This window comes from Strongylocentrotus purpuratus, unplaced genomic scaffold (assembly GCF_000002235.5).
Source record: "Strongylocentrotus purpuratus isolate Spur 01 unplaced genomic scaffold, Spur_5.0 spur5_scaffold_18, whole genome shotgun sequence".
NCBI lineage: Eukaryota > Metazoa > Echinodermata > Echinoidea > Camarodonta > Strongylocentrotidae > Strongylocentrotus > Strongylocentrotus purpuratus.
In genome coordinates this window covers 22,325,810-22,344,689 of record NW_022145603.1, presented here as the reverse complement: position 1 = coordinate 22,344,689, position 18,880 = coordinate 22,325,810, and the positions used below count along the sequence as shown (strand labels likewise).

General features: G+C 36.8%; 1 protein-coding gene across 1 annotated transcript in view; it reads left to right on the top strand.

Moving 5' to 3' along the window:
• Positions 1 to 3,140: 3,140 nt before the first annotated feature.
• Positions 3,141 to 18,880, top strand: part of LOC752046 (homeodomain-interacting protein kinase 2) — an 82,031-nt gene continuing 66,291 nt past the window's right edge. Inside the window, exon 1 of the mRNA XM_030989473.1 lies at positions 3,141 to 3,551. Coding sequence (XP_030845333.1) covers positions 3,545 to 3,551 — 7 coding nt within the window. The 5' untranslated portion in view covers positions 3,141 to 3,544. The remainder of the gene's footprint in view (positions 3,552 to 18,880) is intronic.

Sequence of the window (18,880 nt, the reverse complement as noted above, 5' to 3'; positions counted from 1 at the left end):
CAGGCAATTAATTAAAGAACAAGTATACTCCAAAAATAAATTACTTTCAATAGAAACAGACAAATCAGACAAACCAATCAAACAAGTTTGAGCAAAATCGGAAAACTATGAATTTTTAATAATATGAAAAACTTTGAAAATCACAAGACAAATTGGAAGCTCAATCATGAGTCTGTGACGTCATTGCCTCACTATCCACTATTCCCCCTCTATATTGATAATATAAATTTCTAATGTTCCCACTGAAATCCTTATTTACTCACACCAGCAACTATTATATTGAAAGTAGGCCGAATATGTTTTTTATAGATGCACTAAAATAGATTATTTTTTAAAGTTAAATCATGAACAGTTTTAGTTTTGATGAACAGTTTATATAAAATCAATGATTATGAATAGACAATATTTAGAAAATAGTATAAATTCTAAAAAAGTACATAAAAGATTTTGTGAAATGTCATGCATGCAATATGATATACAATTCAAGTTGCGGGGCATAAAAAGGGAGGGTAATGGGATAAAACTATGTAAAACAATTGATAAAATTAATAGTGAGGCAATGACGTCACAAACTGAAAACCAAATTGGCAATTTGTGTAGTGATTTCTAAGTTCCATAGTTTTTCATACTTCAAACAAAAAAATGTATAACTTCCTCATTAGTTATCCGATTTTACTTTAACAGAAATTGCTCTGTTTCTTTTGTTTTTCTGCGCCTATTAAAAGCAAATCATTTTTGGAGTGGACCTTTAACTTCAAGATTTAAAAAAATGATGCAAGAAGGGGCGTTCATTCTTATGCAACAAGTGTCACTGTTTCGCAATGCAACACTATACTATATTGCTTATTTCTCATTATGAAACAAGAGCATGTGCATGAGTAAAGTTTAGTTTAAATGATGTGGTCATCTTCATTACTTTTCATCAACATAAAAAGATTTGGCTGAAAATTTAGGCATTTGCAGGCGGCCTATACACTCCAGCCGTATTGACTAATTAATGACATATTATAATTTCTTTGTCATTAATGTACCGCGGGGGCTTCAAACTTCTTAGCAATGAGATGACTTACAGGAAAATGAGTAACATGTTATGATAGAAAAGTACTCGATTTATGGAACATGCCAGAGAGTTTTTGCTAAAATATGCTTGTAATGAAAACATTCAAATAGGCCCACAACAAATAAACATCATAAACAAAAAACACAACAAAACGTGATGAAAAGATACGAACACTAAAAAGAAGACGATGGAATTAATCTTACAATGCACACATAATTGCAAAACATTAGTTCTTATTTCCCAAAACCATCATTTCCATCGCATATGGAAAGGAAATAAATATTGATAACTGCAGAAAAATGACGAAAAACCCCGCACGTATGACGATTATGTAATGAAAGTGGATTCAACCAAATGACCCGTATTACGAGGGATGTTATATTGCATTATGAGGGACGCCGTAGAGGGAAAATGGGGGCCCCATCTTTTCCTCTGCCCATGCGAAGCCAATGGAAGTTATCTACCGCCGCGGGATCACATGGATCCTACCACGCACATATCACTGGCGGTATTTTTAGATTGGTTGCCGGGCGATTAGACTACGTTTTAGGGTAGGTAGTTTTGTCCGATTCGGAGGGACAATATTCGCATTCTGTGTTTACGTATGAATTAGGGTATGCAAATTAATGAACTGGAAAAGGGTATTGTGGTGTTTTGGACGCCAAATAAAATGAGGTTTTTGCCAATATATCCATGCTTTTAAGATTGTATAGGTACAACCATGGATCTTTTAAAATTGTCTAGCGGCAGTTGATTCTTGTTTCAAATTGTTTGGCTCGTCTGCTGTAAAATGTTCATAATAATAATTCGTTCTTATAAGTTATATAGCTAATTTTCAGGACCGCAGGCCCTCGCAAAGCGCTTTATATTATATTATATTCATGTTTTATTTCCCCTTTCCATATAACTAATTAACTATCAGATTACATAATCATTATCATAATGCTTATTCAATCACTGTCAGCAAATTAACTCCGTTGACTAAATTGACTAAACCTCCAAATCATTTTTTTTAAGCATAATATTTCTTGCACGGCCTAACTAGTAGTATTTGTTGTTTTGTATTAATGTAAATTTATGTTTGTAATTTTTGTTGTACTATTTTCAGGGCCCCTAAGCACCACAATGATTTACTCAATAATGGGTTTACCCTGGGTAAATCACATAAAATAAATGAGTAAATAAAACAATAAATCATTCCATCATTATCCGCAAGACAGTTTGATTAGGCGTTAAAATAATCTTTGCACTTTATAATATTAAATCATTTTGAAGGGAGTAAAATGGACAGATCATTTGAAACTTTCATGTGCATTGCTCACAGGGGAAAATCCATCGGTGCTCCATGCTCCAGATCTGAATTTATTTTGAGCAGCCATTCCTCCCCCGCCTTTTGGATCAGTTGATAATTAATTTGATCTATATCACACTTTCAGTTTCTGATGATCAATCCTTCACAATAAGATGAAAGTAAATGTAAGGGGCAATTATGAATAAAACTAATGAAAAGAAAAATAAGCAAATGTGCCGAGATTATTATCAAGTAAAGTTTTTTTTTTTCCTACGCTAAATTGATTTTCACTTGACATGTTTGAAAATCTACTCTTTCTATCACGCTTACCAAGTTACAGAGCGAAGTTAGCGAACCAAAAGTATATCAATTGATTTCTATGATACAAAATAATGTAAATCGGGAATATTTATTAAATCCAAGAGAGATTGGAGGGTTGGGGGGGGGGGGGCGGCGAGTCTATCCAAATTTCCTTTTATTTTGACATTTGCTTTTTTCAAAACACCTGCCGAAAATCACCTTGTAGGAAAAATGGATAATCTCAGAGCGTCTTCAGATAAAACTCATCCCCATTAAAAATATTCTAGAAACGCCCATGGTTTTAGAAGACAATGGTCATTGAAATACCACACAAACTGTTGTCTATTTCCCGTAAGTGACGTAATGATTTCGAAAGTGTTTTGTTTTGAAAAAGAGGCGCATAGTAATTACCCCTCCTAAATACCGTACACTTCAGTTCCTATTTCTCGAATGAACTCTTCGTGACGTCATCCTTTGGCAGCTGATCGATTCCGAAGAAGACATGTTGATTAGATGGCGAAATGCTGAGAGAAGAGACACAGGGCCAAAACAAGACAAGATTTTTCGGCAAAATTGCCCTGAAAATGCACGGAATAAGGACTCAGCATCTTGAAAGGACACGAACGTATTAGTAACAGCACGCCAATTTGGATTTTTAGTGGAAGTAGACGAAACAAGTACCGTGAGAGTGGAAAATAAGGTAACATTTGCTAACAACGTGCTCGGACATCGTGAGGAATTCGTCGCTGGGGAATGCACGCAACACACGCGAAAGTCCATTGTTCGAAGACATTCTATCTTTCGCGGGTTCATAGAAACGGAATTGTAAATGCCCGTGTGTCGTCAAACAGGGCGATGTTTTCAAGATTAAACTGTCGAAAAACTACCACCATATGCAAGGTAATTATGAAGTCTGAAACTCCGAATATTCCCTTTATACTTCTATGTTTCTCCTAATCTAGATTAACCATTAACCAGGATTTGAATGACATTTTTGATGTGCAAGGCTCCACATTTTGAGTCAACAAATCGATTCCCATTCATTTGACACAAACAAATATGTACACATGTTATGTTGTGAGTCCGTTCTGCAAATTGCTGATCAGCATAAGTTGCACAACTGCAATAGACCCTAACTGATTATTTATTTTACATGTAGAGTCTAAGTCATACCAGATGACTGATGATATCGATATTAAATGAAAGGATCAGCTGTAAGAATAGATTAATTTAAGATTATTATTTTGTTCAAATGTTTATCCTGGTTAGCCTATGTGAAACTGATTGTGAATGATCAGGTGATGTGTACGACTCGTACTTCATAGTAATTAGTAGTGTCGTAGTGAACAGAGCAGAACTGAAATTGAAAACAGGAAAGGAGAGAGAGAGAGAGAGAGAGAGATTGGAGGGGGTAGGGACTACGGGAGCATGTCATGATGTGTAGGCCTACCTATGTGTGGGTCAAAGTTGGAGACTCAATTTGTTACTTGTTAATGTTAATCAAAGAAGTTTGTTTGTTGAGTAATGATGATCTATTTGACCCTTCCCTCGTTAAGCCGCTCTAGCACTTCATTGCACCTGGTACTCTGTAAAATAAATGCCAAGGCAGCCTGTCATGCATGTCTCAGTGTCAGTGAAAAAAATACATGGGGGCTCGGGCGAATTAGCCCCCGAAATGCCCCCAAAAAGCCCCCCAAAAAGAGCCCCGAAAATCAGAAAAGAGCCCCCATAAATTCGCATAGAGTTCAATGCAAAACAAATTTTTAGAATGTTATATTCATGCAGGCAAGCTTGAAAAGTATACCCCGAAAAATAAATATTAATTTTTTCCCTGCTCAGTGTCTGTGTATTAATGGTCAGTACACTCAGTCATCTGTATCCTCTTTCTAGATGCTAAAAATAATTAGATCTAGATCTAGATCTATGCCTTGTACTTTTTGTAGACTAGTTATACAAACTGTCTAGAAACTAGAAAGGTCACCTGTTTACAGTGGCCACCTTTTTCTGTTTCCCCCTGGTTTCAATATTTTCTCTATTGGTTGGATATTACCAAGGCCAAGGGAGTCGTTTGTAATTGTAGTTGGAATACAAAAGCTGTATAAAAAAGAACAGATTAAAGAATAATCAAATAGTGAAAAGCAGCAGCAAAAAATAAAATAAAAAATACAAATCAATAGAAGAAACAGAAAGATTAAAAAAACATCAAAATGAAGAAAATAATTGCACATGAATTAGAGCGATTTATGGCGAAGTGTATAGTTTCCAAGTGCTCTGTTTAATAAAATACAACTTACAAGAAAAAAACATACAAAAAAAGGCTTTGAAAATGTGGTCATTTATTCAGGTTATTCAAGGAAAGAGTTTACACAATAGCCGGTCATCTAATTCGGCAGGTGGTGCAGGGTAGATAGGTCGTGTGGCAGCTGTTTGCCTAACCAAAAGGAGCCTATAGAATTCAGGTGGGACGGGAGTGTATAGGAATGAGGGGGGAACCATTCATTGTCTGCATCATGAATAGGAGGTAAACTGTAGGCTTCGACCTGACCCCACTTACTGTGTGTTTGTGAATGGCGAGGCTTAGTCGCTCGCTCGCTCGCTGGCTTGCTGGCTGGGCATTATTCAAAATCAGACCTCATTTTGTCACCCCCTGTGGCTTACTTTCCCTTTAATTGGAACAGGTAAACGATAAATGCAGTCTTGAGTTCTTGTTAGAAAATTGGAAAATGTACCAAAAAGATTTCAAACTGAATGAACTTTTTACCAATATTGAAGAAATGCCTTCTTTTATTTCTTTCTTTTGATTCAAATGAAATTATCTATACAAGTACAAAAATATTTACTTATTATTATTATTCCTTTATTATTTCAGTAAATTTTCGGAAGATGAAAATTCTTTATAAAAAGAGTTTTACAAGAATTAAGTTGTTGTATTTTTTCTTAGTACCGGTAAAAAAAGAAGATTATGGGTGTCTAAAATTTTTGTTTGTTTTCAAGATTGACAAGATAAAGTAATTTCACAAATGTGTTATTTTTGGTTGGGTGAAGTTTTGTTTATGCTTAAATGGCTGTCGTTACAGATATTCCAAAGTTTCAAATTTCGCAGTTTCTATCCTCTAGTAGTTCCTGTGTAGCTTGGAAAGGGGGTCATTGCCTTATGTAGGAAATCAAACTTCTGAACCATTGCGGATGAAACCCTCCCAATAAAATTTATTAGGAAGTGGTTCTCAGGAAAAAAGAAAAAAAAAGCATGGAAAACCTACACCTTGCTAGAGTTCATTGGAAGTGAAACTATACAAACCTGTATTCCTCGAAAAACACCAGCAGGTCTTTCCTTTGTTGAGACGGTTCAGAGGGGGGTTGGTGAGTGGTTTGACCTCAGCAGTCCTTGTTTGACCCCTGACCTGCAGAGGTGTGCGTCTGAAAGGGGCATAGGGGTGACAGACAATGGGAGAGTGTGCTGGTTTTAATCAGTGCCTCGCATGCCTTCACACTCCATGTAAACACTCTTGCTTGGGCTTCTGTGTGCTGCTACAGTGCGTGTGTGTGTCTCGTGTGACCCAGACGGGGTTACGATGGCGGCGTCGTGGCCTATGGGGTTGTTTGCATATTGTGGAACGTGCTCTGTACATGAACATCTACATGTAGGCAAGGATTGGAGAGCCAACTCTCAAGTGTACATGTGCATTGCATGATTAATATTATGTCGCCTACAAGTACAAATATTTTTTGTTCGTTCATCTAGAAAAAATAGAAGTTTTAATATGTGTTTGGTAGATGGTAAATCCAGGCATAAATGTACAAAGATTAAAATATTTGCTAGCCATCCTACATGTACATGTACCGACAATGTATTACATTAAAGCCTACCTGTAAATACATGTAGTAAGAGCAGATGACCTTTTGCATATGAACAAGCAGTACTACACAACACAAATATTCAAAATCTCATGAAGCAAGGGGCTGTACAAGTACTACTGTGCATGCACTGTACCTAATGTAACTGTTATTGAACACAAGTGACTCCAAATGGAGGAGAAAGAGACCATCAGATGGCCTGTATAAATTTATGAAAGAAATTAGGGCTCTGAAAGTAATAAGATTATGGACTCTCTTCTGAATGTCTAAACTTAAATCATAAATCAAAATATGACAGTATGAAACAAACATTTCATAAGCAATAACAGATGACATGTACATGATGTAATTATTAGGCCCAATTGCAGGTGCTTACATGTAGTTGTGTATACTTGTATGACGAGGCTTCTTGCCGCGGCCTTGTACTGTAGATGCTTTGTGTGGGAGAGTAGGTGAAAGAGGAAGCAAGCGCTAAGAGGCTCCAACCGCTCCGAGGAAACATGAGCAATAGAGCCATCAAGCTTTGCATGGGGTCACCTTAGTTTTGCCAGTCGAAACCCTTCCGCCCCCCCCCCCCCCCAAAAAAGTAATCATACAAAGTCAAAAGTCTGTCTGGGGAAAGTGCATTAGTATTAGTGCTATTTTGCATTTTGAAAATGTCTGCAAAGACAGCAAGCTGTGTATTACTAATTTATGTTGTAAATTTGTTATTTATAACATAAAGTGATTTTAAAATAATTTCCTTGCCAGTTGAAGGCTGCATTTTTAAGACACTTACAGTAGGTCTACATTTGATTAAGGCGTGTATATATTCCACGTTACCAAAGAGAAAGCCATTTTACTTGAAATACTACTGAAAGATGTGCTGCAAGGTTTTTTAGACATACTTGATTGTACACATAAACATTTCATAATCATCATTGATTCACAATATTATAAAAATTCAAGAGTCCACAACTTGTAAACTTTATTATTTGGAAAAAATGATACAACAAATTTTGCTCCCCTTCTTAGAAATCTCTTCATCATAACACTATAATCCATTACCCAGGTCAGTTTTGGTCACAAGGTTTTGCATGTGCATGCCTTTGGTGAGTGAGGGGTCAAGCTTAGCTAATGGCCTTCTTAAAGGGGAAGTCGAGTTCTAAAAGGGAGATAATAATTTGTGAGCTTTGTCATTATTTTCATGCTAATATCGAAGAGTATCATCATTGAAATGTCAACTGCAAAGAAGGAAATTGAAGGAAAAGAAATGTTACGACCAAATTCTCTTCGGTCTCTTGATAAACGTTTGTGTAGTCCCATGTACTCATTTCTGCATACAGTGCATTTTACTTCCAGCAGGACTGGGTCAATTCATTTTCTATATCATTTTGATAATTCCAAAACCCTACATTATCAACTGAATCTCACAGTAAAAATTGATTCTGACATTCCTATGCTACAACATCAACCTTTCCTTACACGCTTCCATTCCATTTTTACCACACCGAAATAGCCTGGCCAGAATGCGACTTTGTCTTTAATGCAGGGAGGCAGGGCAATCAGTTGACTCAGTCTGCTCCCGTTCTTCCAAAGAGGTCAAGAATTTGTTCCCCTTGAATACACAGGATGAGGATGTTTAGTGGCAAGGGACTCCAAACAAATTGATGCAGCCCATTTCTTCTGGATTATCAAATTTCTGTATTTTTATTGGCTGACTGGTCTTTTTAAAGTGAATTGTTATTGTTAAAGTGCAAAGCAAATGGCAATTTAGTAACTACTTGTACAATGTACATTATAAGAAAAGGGGACTAAACATGTTGCATGAAGAGTCCTAAAGAAAAAGAAATAGGCTCTCTAATTTTTGTGGGGGGGGGGGGGGTGGTTAAAAATTGAGGAAGCAAATTTCCTGCAATAGAGTCCCATTTACATTTTTTTTCTTCTCCACTTATGATTGTTATGCCAGAAAGGAAAAGAAAAAGGAAAATGTTTTAAAAACAGAGGTAACTCGATAACGTAACATGATATGTTTGGGTTTCCTTGGTTGGCCCACAGTGCTGGCTAAAATGCTGGTACCTGGTTCATACAGTATTTCCCCCTTCTGAATTTACTATTGATGATAAATTCATACAATCTTGCGCAGCTCTCTCCACTTGAGAACATTAATGAGCTGGTATTGAAAATTTTTGTAGCAATTTAATTTTTGTATCGTGGTAGATCATGTTTGTTGGATATTTAAGTGAGAAATGACAAGAGAACTAGATTAAATTTGGAATAGGATGGATGTGAAAATGAATGTCAATGAAGATAGAATTATAATGAGGCAGATAACGAGAGTAAAATGTGGAGAGTGAGTGTACATGCACGTACAGTGTGTGTGTGTGTGAGAGAGAGAAAGGGGGGGGGGGGATACGAAAAAAACATGAAGGGCTTATGGAAATTTGAACAAAAAAACACAATAAGTAGTAATAAATGTCATACTGTACATGTACTTTTAAAATGAGTTAGTAATTATTAATGATAAATATTTGTCATAGAATGTAATAAAATTAGAATAGGGCAGGAAAAAAAAAAAATGAATAGAGTGATAGAGAAATGAGAGAGTAGGGGGGGGGGGGGAATAATTCAAGATCAAAGTGTGAAGAAAACATTAATGCCATCCAAATTGCTGATTAATTTGGATGGACCTCACTTTCATCTAAAGATAGATTGATGCTTTCCTGTCGAGTTCCTCCCAGTTCACGAGAAGAAATTTGTCAGTTTCCTCTCTCTCCCCACCAAGGCTAGTCTGCAGGAACAACCCCTTAGCAGTCATGAGGCCTGTCCTCATCAGCTCAAGTTTGCCAAATAACCCGCTATTTTAACTATCCCGATCGCAAATTACCCAGTTAATTTGCGTCTTCATCAGCCCGCAGTTGCAATCAGCTTTTTGGGGGGTTGAGAAAATATCTCGAGAAATCTTGGTCTCATTTAAAAAAAAATATCCCGCCTTATGGAATTGTGTCTCATTGTGTCTGATTTGAGTCTTTGCCTACAGACTACACCAAGGCAGCGCTCAACAGGAAACTCACATCCTCACACTCTGACCTTTTGACCTCATTTGCATAGAGGATCCCTAAGGAGAAGCCATGAGTAGCCAGCTCTGCTAAGGATTGAATTATTGTCCTCTCGGGGAACACAGCCCAAGACAATCATACTGGCGCTTCATATTATTCATATCCATTAGCATTAATTTGCAAGAGTACCAATTGTTTTTTGAGAATCCATCATCCACAATTGCTTATGGCTCCCATTATATGATAATGGCAATGTTGTTGTTGATCGTGCAGGCGCCTTGGGTTTTTGGAGAAATTAATAACGCTACAGTTCAGTAAAGTAGTAAACAAACCTGTATATGATTATGAATATACATATTTTTTGTTAATGTACATCATGTACTGTACATATTCATTGAGGCATATGGGACAGGGACAGGTGTGCTGTTTACAAGGGAAATTGTTGCAAGATTGTACTATTTAATTTACAATAACAGAAATTATTTGTACAATGTACACTGTAGGTGGAAGGATACGCAGAAAGGAAACAAGTAGATCTAGCAAATACCAACAATAGTAGGAATGTTTTAGTCACAAAGTATTCAGATTGAAGAGAGGAAAAGGAAAGAAATAATTTATAAAAGGACAATAGTAGGAATTTTTCAGTCAAAAAGTATTAGGATTGGAGAGAGGAAAAGGAAGAAATAATTTATAAAAGGACAGTAGTAGGAATGTTTCAGTCACAAAGTATTAAGATTGAAGAGAGGAAAAGAGAAGAAATACTTTTAAAAAGGACAATAGTAGAAAAGTTTCAATAAAGTTTTTTTTTAAATCCAATTCATTTCCTAAATTGTACATATATCAACAAAAATGTATTGCAGACCAAACTATTTAAAAATGATTAAATTCAAATGTCATCAGCACATTTCATTTCCCGAGGGTTTCTTTAAATGTCAATCTTTTCCATGAAGAGGCTGGACCGGAGGCTAATTGTAGATACGGTTTCATGTGATAGTGAATGCGAGATGGGAAAGTCAATCACCATACCTCCCTTATCAGTGTGTAGATTACACAAACATCATGTTAGCTTCAACAGCAATTGCATTGGCATAGCCTTACTCCCAGACAATGCAGTTCATTTCAGGCAGAAGATCATAAACGAAACCCCAAAACAGAAAAAAGACAAACATGATATCAGTGTTCTTTTCTAATAATTTCACCATACTCCTTAAAGAATAACACGTTGTGGACTAGACAAACCAACAAGCAAAACACAGTAACACCCCACTAAAAAAACACAACAACAAACAAACAGAACAACAAGTCAACAACAAACAAAATCATCAACAAAACAAAAACAAATATATTTGCCAGGAAACAAGTCTAGCGTAGACTCGATAAGAAAAGGTCAATTCTAAGATTGTTGATTTGATCAAGTTTTAGATATCCACTTATTTAGAATCCCTCTAGATGTGACGTAAATAGAGGCCAAGATGGAATGGTTTCTTGCACATCCTCTCAAAATCCATGATTTTAAGATAGCGTATGACTTGTTTGTGACTGCAATGGAGACGTACAATTAATTTTAATGTATATCCTTCTTCCCTTCCTTCATGTAGAGTATTAATTAATATGTGATAGATAAATTGAGTTTGTTATTAACATTATTTAATAAAAAATATTATTGTTATGATTACTGTTAGTGTTGTTCTTGTTATTATTATTAATATTGAAATTGTTGTTGATATTGTTGATAATATTATCAATATTATCAGCAGCATCATCATTCCTCCCTCAAAATATGAATTACACATGTACATGGATGATTATGAATATTTGGGTGGGAAGAGTTGAAAAAGGATTACCGGTAGGTATTAAAATGACATTTACAAATGAATGCAAGTGAATATTTAGGGCCGTTACAAATCGCACTGTTTACAGATAAAAATTATGTATCATGAAAGAGAAAGGGCCATACAAGGGCAATTATTGTAATAACAACAACAACAACAAGAATAAAAACAACGATGATAATGATATATGCGATTTGTAAGGTGCACTTGTAAAACAAAAACAAAACAAGGTCACATGAGAAAACATGATCTGCATTATAAACAAAGGAACAGAAGTAAGATAGAAGTTAGACAGATGGCAGAAGAATTCATTATAAGTCGAATTAAACCAAAAACTTTTAATATGAAGAACTTTATCATACAAGCCATGTGTTCTTTTTCCTAGAAAAAGAGGAAATCTTTCAAAATTACTTTCCACACACAGAGCAAATAAAAAGAGAGGTAATCTGTCGTGTGCACTCATCAATGGGGGCTGTTGTGTTGCTTCAGTACACCTTACATGTGTTTACATGTACACACACACAAACACATGTACTGTACGCTTGCTTCTGCATTCAGCACTATTTTGTACCCCTTTCGGCCTATTTAGAACACATTTGATGTGAAGGGGATTTGTGTGAAATTTGCTCCTACGCAAAACATGTAGTGGATAGGCATTAGTGGATACTGGATAAGCACTGCAATGTTTCCCCCAAAGCCCCTCATAGCCCCATATATGGGAACACTTTGTACTCCTTTTTAATCTGCATGTATAAAGGATTAGTAGTTGAGGGATTTTCAGTGGTGGATTATGATATGGGGAAGCAGTGTATGGTTTTGGGAACAGGATGTGTAACATATGCCTGATTACAGATCCTCATAATTTGTGTACATACACATACAGTCATACACTGTACATGTGTGTGTGTGTATACCACATGTACAAATGTATGTGGTGTAGTCCTTTGTACTTTCACTGACAAGTATTGTACACTATGAACATGACAGACAAAGAAAGCGGACAAAATATACAGTTCCTCAGGTAGACAAAGGAACATCCCTTCACTGCTATTATGTAAAAAGGTGAATATGCATGTGACACCTGTTCTACACATTTTTACATAATAGCAGTGAAGGGATGTTCCTTTGTCTACCTGAGGAACTGTATATTTTGTCCGCTTTCTTTGTCAGTCATGTTCATAGTGGTAGTAGTACACAATATGCATTAGTGTCACAATTGATAATTCGGTCATTATTCATTCCTGAATGTATTTCATTAACATTCCTTAACAGTGTTATGATGAATGGATAACTAATTTAGAGCCTACATACACGTTGTGGGTAGGCTTGACTACATTTACATGAGCAGGTGTACTGTATCAATATTAATTTAGGCTTAAAGGGCAACCCAACCCTTGTAATAGGGTCATTGCTAAGAAAGCAGATAATGAGAGAAACGTCATGGCAAATTGCAAAAGTTTTAACTAGATCGGACCAATGAAAAGGGACTGTGACACTACTCAACGTATATTATGGATAAAATATTATTGGTCTTCTATTGACAAAAGACCTTCCTGGTCATACAATTTAAAAAATGGGTAATTTAGTCATTTTGTGTGTTGAAACAAAAGGGAAAGTTGTTGGGCACTATGTCACACTGACGTTCCCAGTCAGGCAATCGAAGAGCCCATTATTACAACTTTCAAAAATTCATAACTTTCTTGTTTCTTGTCCAATTCTGTTCAAACTTTCACTATTCTGCTTCTCAGATTTGTCTGCTTTTAGTTTTAGTTATACTTTTCTTTAACGATTTGATTTCCCCTTCATTTACATTGATGATTGGTAGTGCATTCAGGAGCATTGAATGTTATGATTTTGGTTGTGATGCCATTCCTATTGTACATGTACATGAGGAGTATGAGCTGTAATAAGTTACCACATGAGCTCTAGCATGGGTTACTACAGGGCTGAAGCCTTGCCAAGAAAGCAAAGCCCTGGACATATTACATGTTGGTATGCGAGCCTGTTCATGTGACATTGCACTCCAATAACATGGATAGACTGGGAGAGTAGGTGTCGTCCTACCCCTAACAGACAGTCTACATTGTTTTACTGGGCGCCTGGGGACGAAAGGGCCATGTCAGCTGTCCCCAGTTGGGATCTGCTGTTGATCTAAAGCCAGATCTGCCCTAGATTCTTCTTACAGTAGGTGTGTTCACATCCAAAATATGGAAAGAGGGGGGGGGGGGGGGGTAGAGGGTGTGAGAGAGGGAGGGAGGGTGGGGAAGATCAGGGAAAAAATATATTTAAACAACTTCGGGGGCTACTTTTCAAGCTTGCTTGCATGAAAATAACACTCTTTAATTTGTTTTGCACTGCACTCGATGCAAGTTTTGGGGCTCTTTTGGGCATTCTGGGGGCTAATTCACCGCGAGCCCCTGTGTATTTTTTCCTTGGGCGGGGGGATAGCAATTAGATGGAAACGTGAAAGAAAGAGGAAGAGAAAGAAAGAGAAGGTCAAAATGGTATTGATCAAAACCCAGTTTTTATTCTGATTAAGCATAATACACCCTGATGTTCATATTTTAATGTGCTGTAATTACATTTTGAATGGTGTTTTAAACTTTAAAACAAGGGCCATTTGAAGCTGCCCATAAGATGATGTTGATCAAGATTAGGCCAAAAACTGGACTAAGCATGTTCAGAATGAGTGAGATCAAAAAAACATTCTCACTTTTAAAATCGTGCGACTCTCTCATATTTGATTGGGCAATCACCAACATCTGCCCCTCCGTACGATCTAGGGCGTTTTGAAAATGAGGCTAGTCTGTGGAGCTGTGGGACCGTACGAGGGAGGATGTGTATTCTTTTATCTGATGGCTGACTCAGAGCGGGACGATGATACGACAACTCCAAATTAGCTCTCAAAGATTGTTACATGAAAGAAGCTAGGGAAAGTTAAAACAGATGGAGGGAGAGATGGATAGAGTAGGGTGACGGGAGGGAGGGTGAGGGGAGGGGGAGAGATAGCAATAGAATAGGAAAGTGAGAGAAAGAGAGGGAAATGGAGAAGATAACGGTACTGGTATTTAAGCAAGAGAAGGCAGAGATCAGGGGAAGGGAGGGAGAGAGAGGGTATTGGAGAGGAAGGGAGTGAAGTTTTAGGAGGAAGGGAGGGGGTCAGCAAGAGAATGGATGAGAAAGAAAGAGGAAGAGAAAGAAAGAGGAAGAGAGAGAGAGAGAGAGAGAGAAAGAGAAAGAGAAAGAAAGAAGAAAAAAATATAATCATTTTGACCTACTTTTATCAGATATTAAGATTGTGAAATATAACTTGTTGTTTCCAAACAGAGTCACTCTTAGATAACTTCAAATTCTGAAGATAAAAAAAAAAAAAACTCTGATAGGAAACAGGATAAAGAGCTCCCCAAATCTGTATTTCCTATTTCTGTTATGACCAAAGAGATACATTGTACATCATTCTATAGACCATATTTTGTATTGTCCATCGTATGTGTTCAGTATCTATTTGATGTACTGTTCCCTTTTCAGTTTCAGTTTCTTTTCAAAACACGAGAATCAAAATGTAGGTTTATTATGTAGGTTATTTAGGTTATGAATGCATTTGAAAAAGAAGCCATAGCATGCATTGCTGCCTAAAGTATGATACGACGTAAACCTGTAATATTATCTACATGTACATGTAGCCAGCATAAGAAGCACTGCTAGAAATGCCTTGAGTTTGAACATCTAAACTGATAAATCCAAGTAAACAGTATTTTGTACAGCTGCACAAAGTATAGCAATATCGATCCCAGTTAAAGGTAAAATTGAGTTCTGGTCATGTGATTGCATCGGAAAGAAACTGTTTGAAGGTGATTAGAAAAGGTTAATAATGAAGCACATTATTATAAGTAGTCTATTGGTGTATACTGTAAAGTGTTAAAATGATCAACAATTACTAAATGTCACATGCACTGTACTTAGAAATGCACACATGGGACTACATGTACACACATATATATGGCATGTTTGTGTTGGCCACACACCTTAGCTATTTCTTGTCACATTCATAATATGAGGGCATTTGAAGAGCCATCCTTACAAGGAGACATGTTTTCTTCCAAACCGTCTTTAAAGATAAACTCCAGTTCTGGTAAAAAAAAAAAAAAAATTAATTCTCACAGAATCAAACGAAACTTACACTGAATGTTCAAGATTACAAATAAATGACATGTGCCACACAATTTTGGAAGAAAATGTATACTGGCTGAGTAATGAGCATAGAAAGACAAGGAAGTCATAGTAGTACTAGCCCCGACACCATGTGTGTTGTCCCATATATAGCTTTCTGTGTACAGTGCTTGTTACTTTACCAAGACTCCAGAACCTTGCAGTACACACCAATACTTACATGTACAGTACATGCTACATGATCAACTGTTTCTGATCCTTTCCACACCTTTTCTTTCACAATGCAATCGCATTACTAGTACTAAAGTTTATCTCTAAGTTTTAAAAGAATGAAAAAGCTCACAAATGTCAACATTTCCCAGATCTCGACCTTCTCTTTAAAAGCGGAGTATGCACGCTGTCAATATTTTGCGTAATTGTTTGATGTGTGGGCCAAAGATCTTCCTTTCATCCCGGCCCTTCTTGCTGCGTTTATCGAGATTGGGGTGACAGAACAATTGAATCCTGATTCCAATAGGGCATTCGCAAGGCAAATTTGTTGTGTTAGGTCATGAGATAGAGCAACCTGATCTTTGATGCGATGTGTGACTTCTGCTGGCATGGAATAACATTTTGAAATGACATTTGGAAAAGCAAGGGGTCCCGAACAATGGAAAAGGGCAATGTGCTACACTAGGCCTGTTTTCATCAGACTGAAGTTGCAAAATAGCCCGCTATTTTAACTAGCCCGATCTCAAATTAGTTGCAATTAGCAGGCTATTTGGTCGAGAAAATATCCTGAGAAATCTTGGTCTTGTTTCCAAAATAGCCCACTATTTGAGAAATAGCGGGCTTATTTGGCCCCGTCCGAGCTAGTTTGTGATGAGAGTATCGGTCTGGTGAAGACCCAATTTTGCAACTTTGGTCTGATGGTGACAGGACTGTACTTGTATCCAGGAGGCAATGTGCTATACAGCATGTACATATTACCATGCATCAAAGTTTGGAGACATGGAAAGAAAACTTCAGAAACTGAAAGTTTAAAAAAAAAGTATGGTTATGTGGGTTTGTAGTACATATTTGATACTGTGGCAGTTTATTGATTTTTAATGCATAATAATAACCTGTTGATGAGCTTTTAGTGTTCCAAAGTCCTGATTTTCCATCTTGAAGCCTCATAAAAATATCAGAGGATATTTATTATGGATTCTTTTTATCACCAGTTAGGCCATAATTAGTCAATAATGACTGAAACCAGGATCATAGAGCAATTTATTTTAGGAAAGTCCTAAAGAGCTCTTGAATGTATAAAATATAGCACTCTTACAAATCAGTGAGAAACAGGGAAGTCACTCTGAAATGTCCTCACTTTTTCAGCAGCGAATCATAAACAGCTCTAAATTTGTTTTTCTTATACTGTCAATAATACATGATTTGAAAAGTAAAATAAGTGAACATTTCAATATTTCGCTTTCTATCTATTAATTAATCTAAATTTAAAGAAGTGCAAACAACATTATTTAAGCTGCAAATATTACCCTTTTGATGTACAAAATATACATATACATGTACTTCAGGCCCAACATATTATTGGAATACAGAAAATGGCAACAAGAAACCCTTCTTTACATGTACATGTATGATAGTACATTGTACATGTAGTCATAGGCCTATGTATTTACAAATGCTAGACTACGCTGCATTCTAGCTACAGCCGAGTGCTGACAACTAGCAAATGGCTGGCTTCCTGTCCCCCCAACCTCTGGCCGGATTACGAGCGTAAGGGGGACTCACGAGAGAGAAAGAGCGTGGCCAAAAATAGATCTCCGCTAGCCAGCCAGCCAGCCAGCGCTTGGATCCGTTGTCGGTACCTTCAAAACAAGATGACGTCCATCGTTTATCACCATTTTGAACCTCTCTGTCCGTCTAAACACATTTGTTTGTGTGACTGATGCAAGCTAGTGGCTCTGATGGTATTCGCCTGTCAGCTTGACCTTTTGACCCCTGTATTGATTTCTGATATGGAGCAGTCCATAACTTTTAAAGTTTTACCAGGGCCACATTTTATAAGGAGGTGATATTAATCTCAACTAATTTGCGATTGATATATCGCAATTATTTACATTTATAAGAGATGGGGGACTGCAAACTTACGATTGATTGGAGGACTTGCAATTATAAGACGGATATCAACTTTGGTATTCTACAATGTTCTTCTACATACAAGTGAGATTAGCAGTGTGCTCATGTAATGGTTGCACACAAAAACAAAAAACAAAGGTCTTTCTGGTAAAGGTGACCACAAAGTACATGTACATACTGTACACATACATGTAGGCCTACATTTTAATGATATTAAATTGGTTTATAAGTCTTCAGTACTATTTATCTTGGAAATATTTCCTGTTCAACATAATACAGAATTTAAAGGTAAAATTTATTATTTGAGTTGTCTGTTCAGAGTGAACCTTATCACCATTTGACTAGCCTCTCACTACATGTCTAGGCATTATGCCATTTCTTATTTACATATCACCAAGCCTATGTTTTTGGGCAATCCTATAGAAGCCTTGAACTGCGCTATGTTCGGAGACCCTAGGCTGTGGTTTCCTGTTTAATCTACAAAGGTCACATGATCGAACGATGAGTGAGCTGTGGAACGCTTTTTCCTGACGCTGGGAAACCCAATGAGGTCATATCATGGAATAGCCCTTGATCGGGACGAGTTGCCAATTTGTGTCCTGTTTTTGTTGCAGTGTAAAATATGCTTGTAGCGTAAAATTGTATTGCAGGGCTATTTAATAAAGCCTATAGAGTAGAACATCAGAGAAAGAGATGCCAATTTGTGTTCACTTCTGTTGAAATTCTGGACACAGAGTATGGATCGTCAAATAATTGTGAAGACCATAGCTACCTGAGAGGGATAGTCATGTCTCCGGAAGTTGCGTCTGATTGGTCAGGCATTTCATGAAGCTCCAAAATTGTCCCTCCCATGTAGATTGTTCATGGGAGAGAACGATTTGAAGCAACGTGATTTAACCTACTGTATGACCCAACTTCGTGTACGCATGTCACAACTACATGTATCTATCTACAGTATATGCTTTAGTGAAGAACGGAAAGTTCAAATTTGCAACATGTACTTTGTTCTAATTCTCTCCTTTTTTTGCTCATTTATTAAAGAGTTTATTCAGTGGTTTAATTAATAGGAACCACCTGATTCTCCTATTTTAGGTATTGGGTCGATTAGGATTGCACTTTTTAACAGAAAATTTAGACAAAACTTGATTGGACTTGTCAGATTAAGAGATTATGGGATTATGATAGATTAGGTTTCTAATTAATCTGCTGTTAT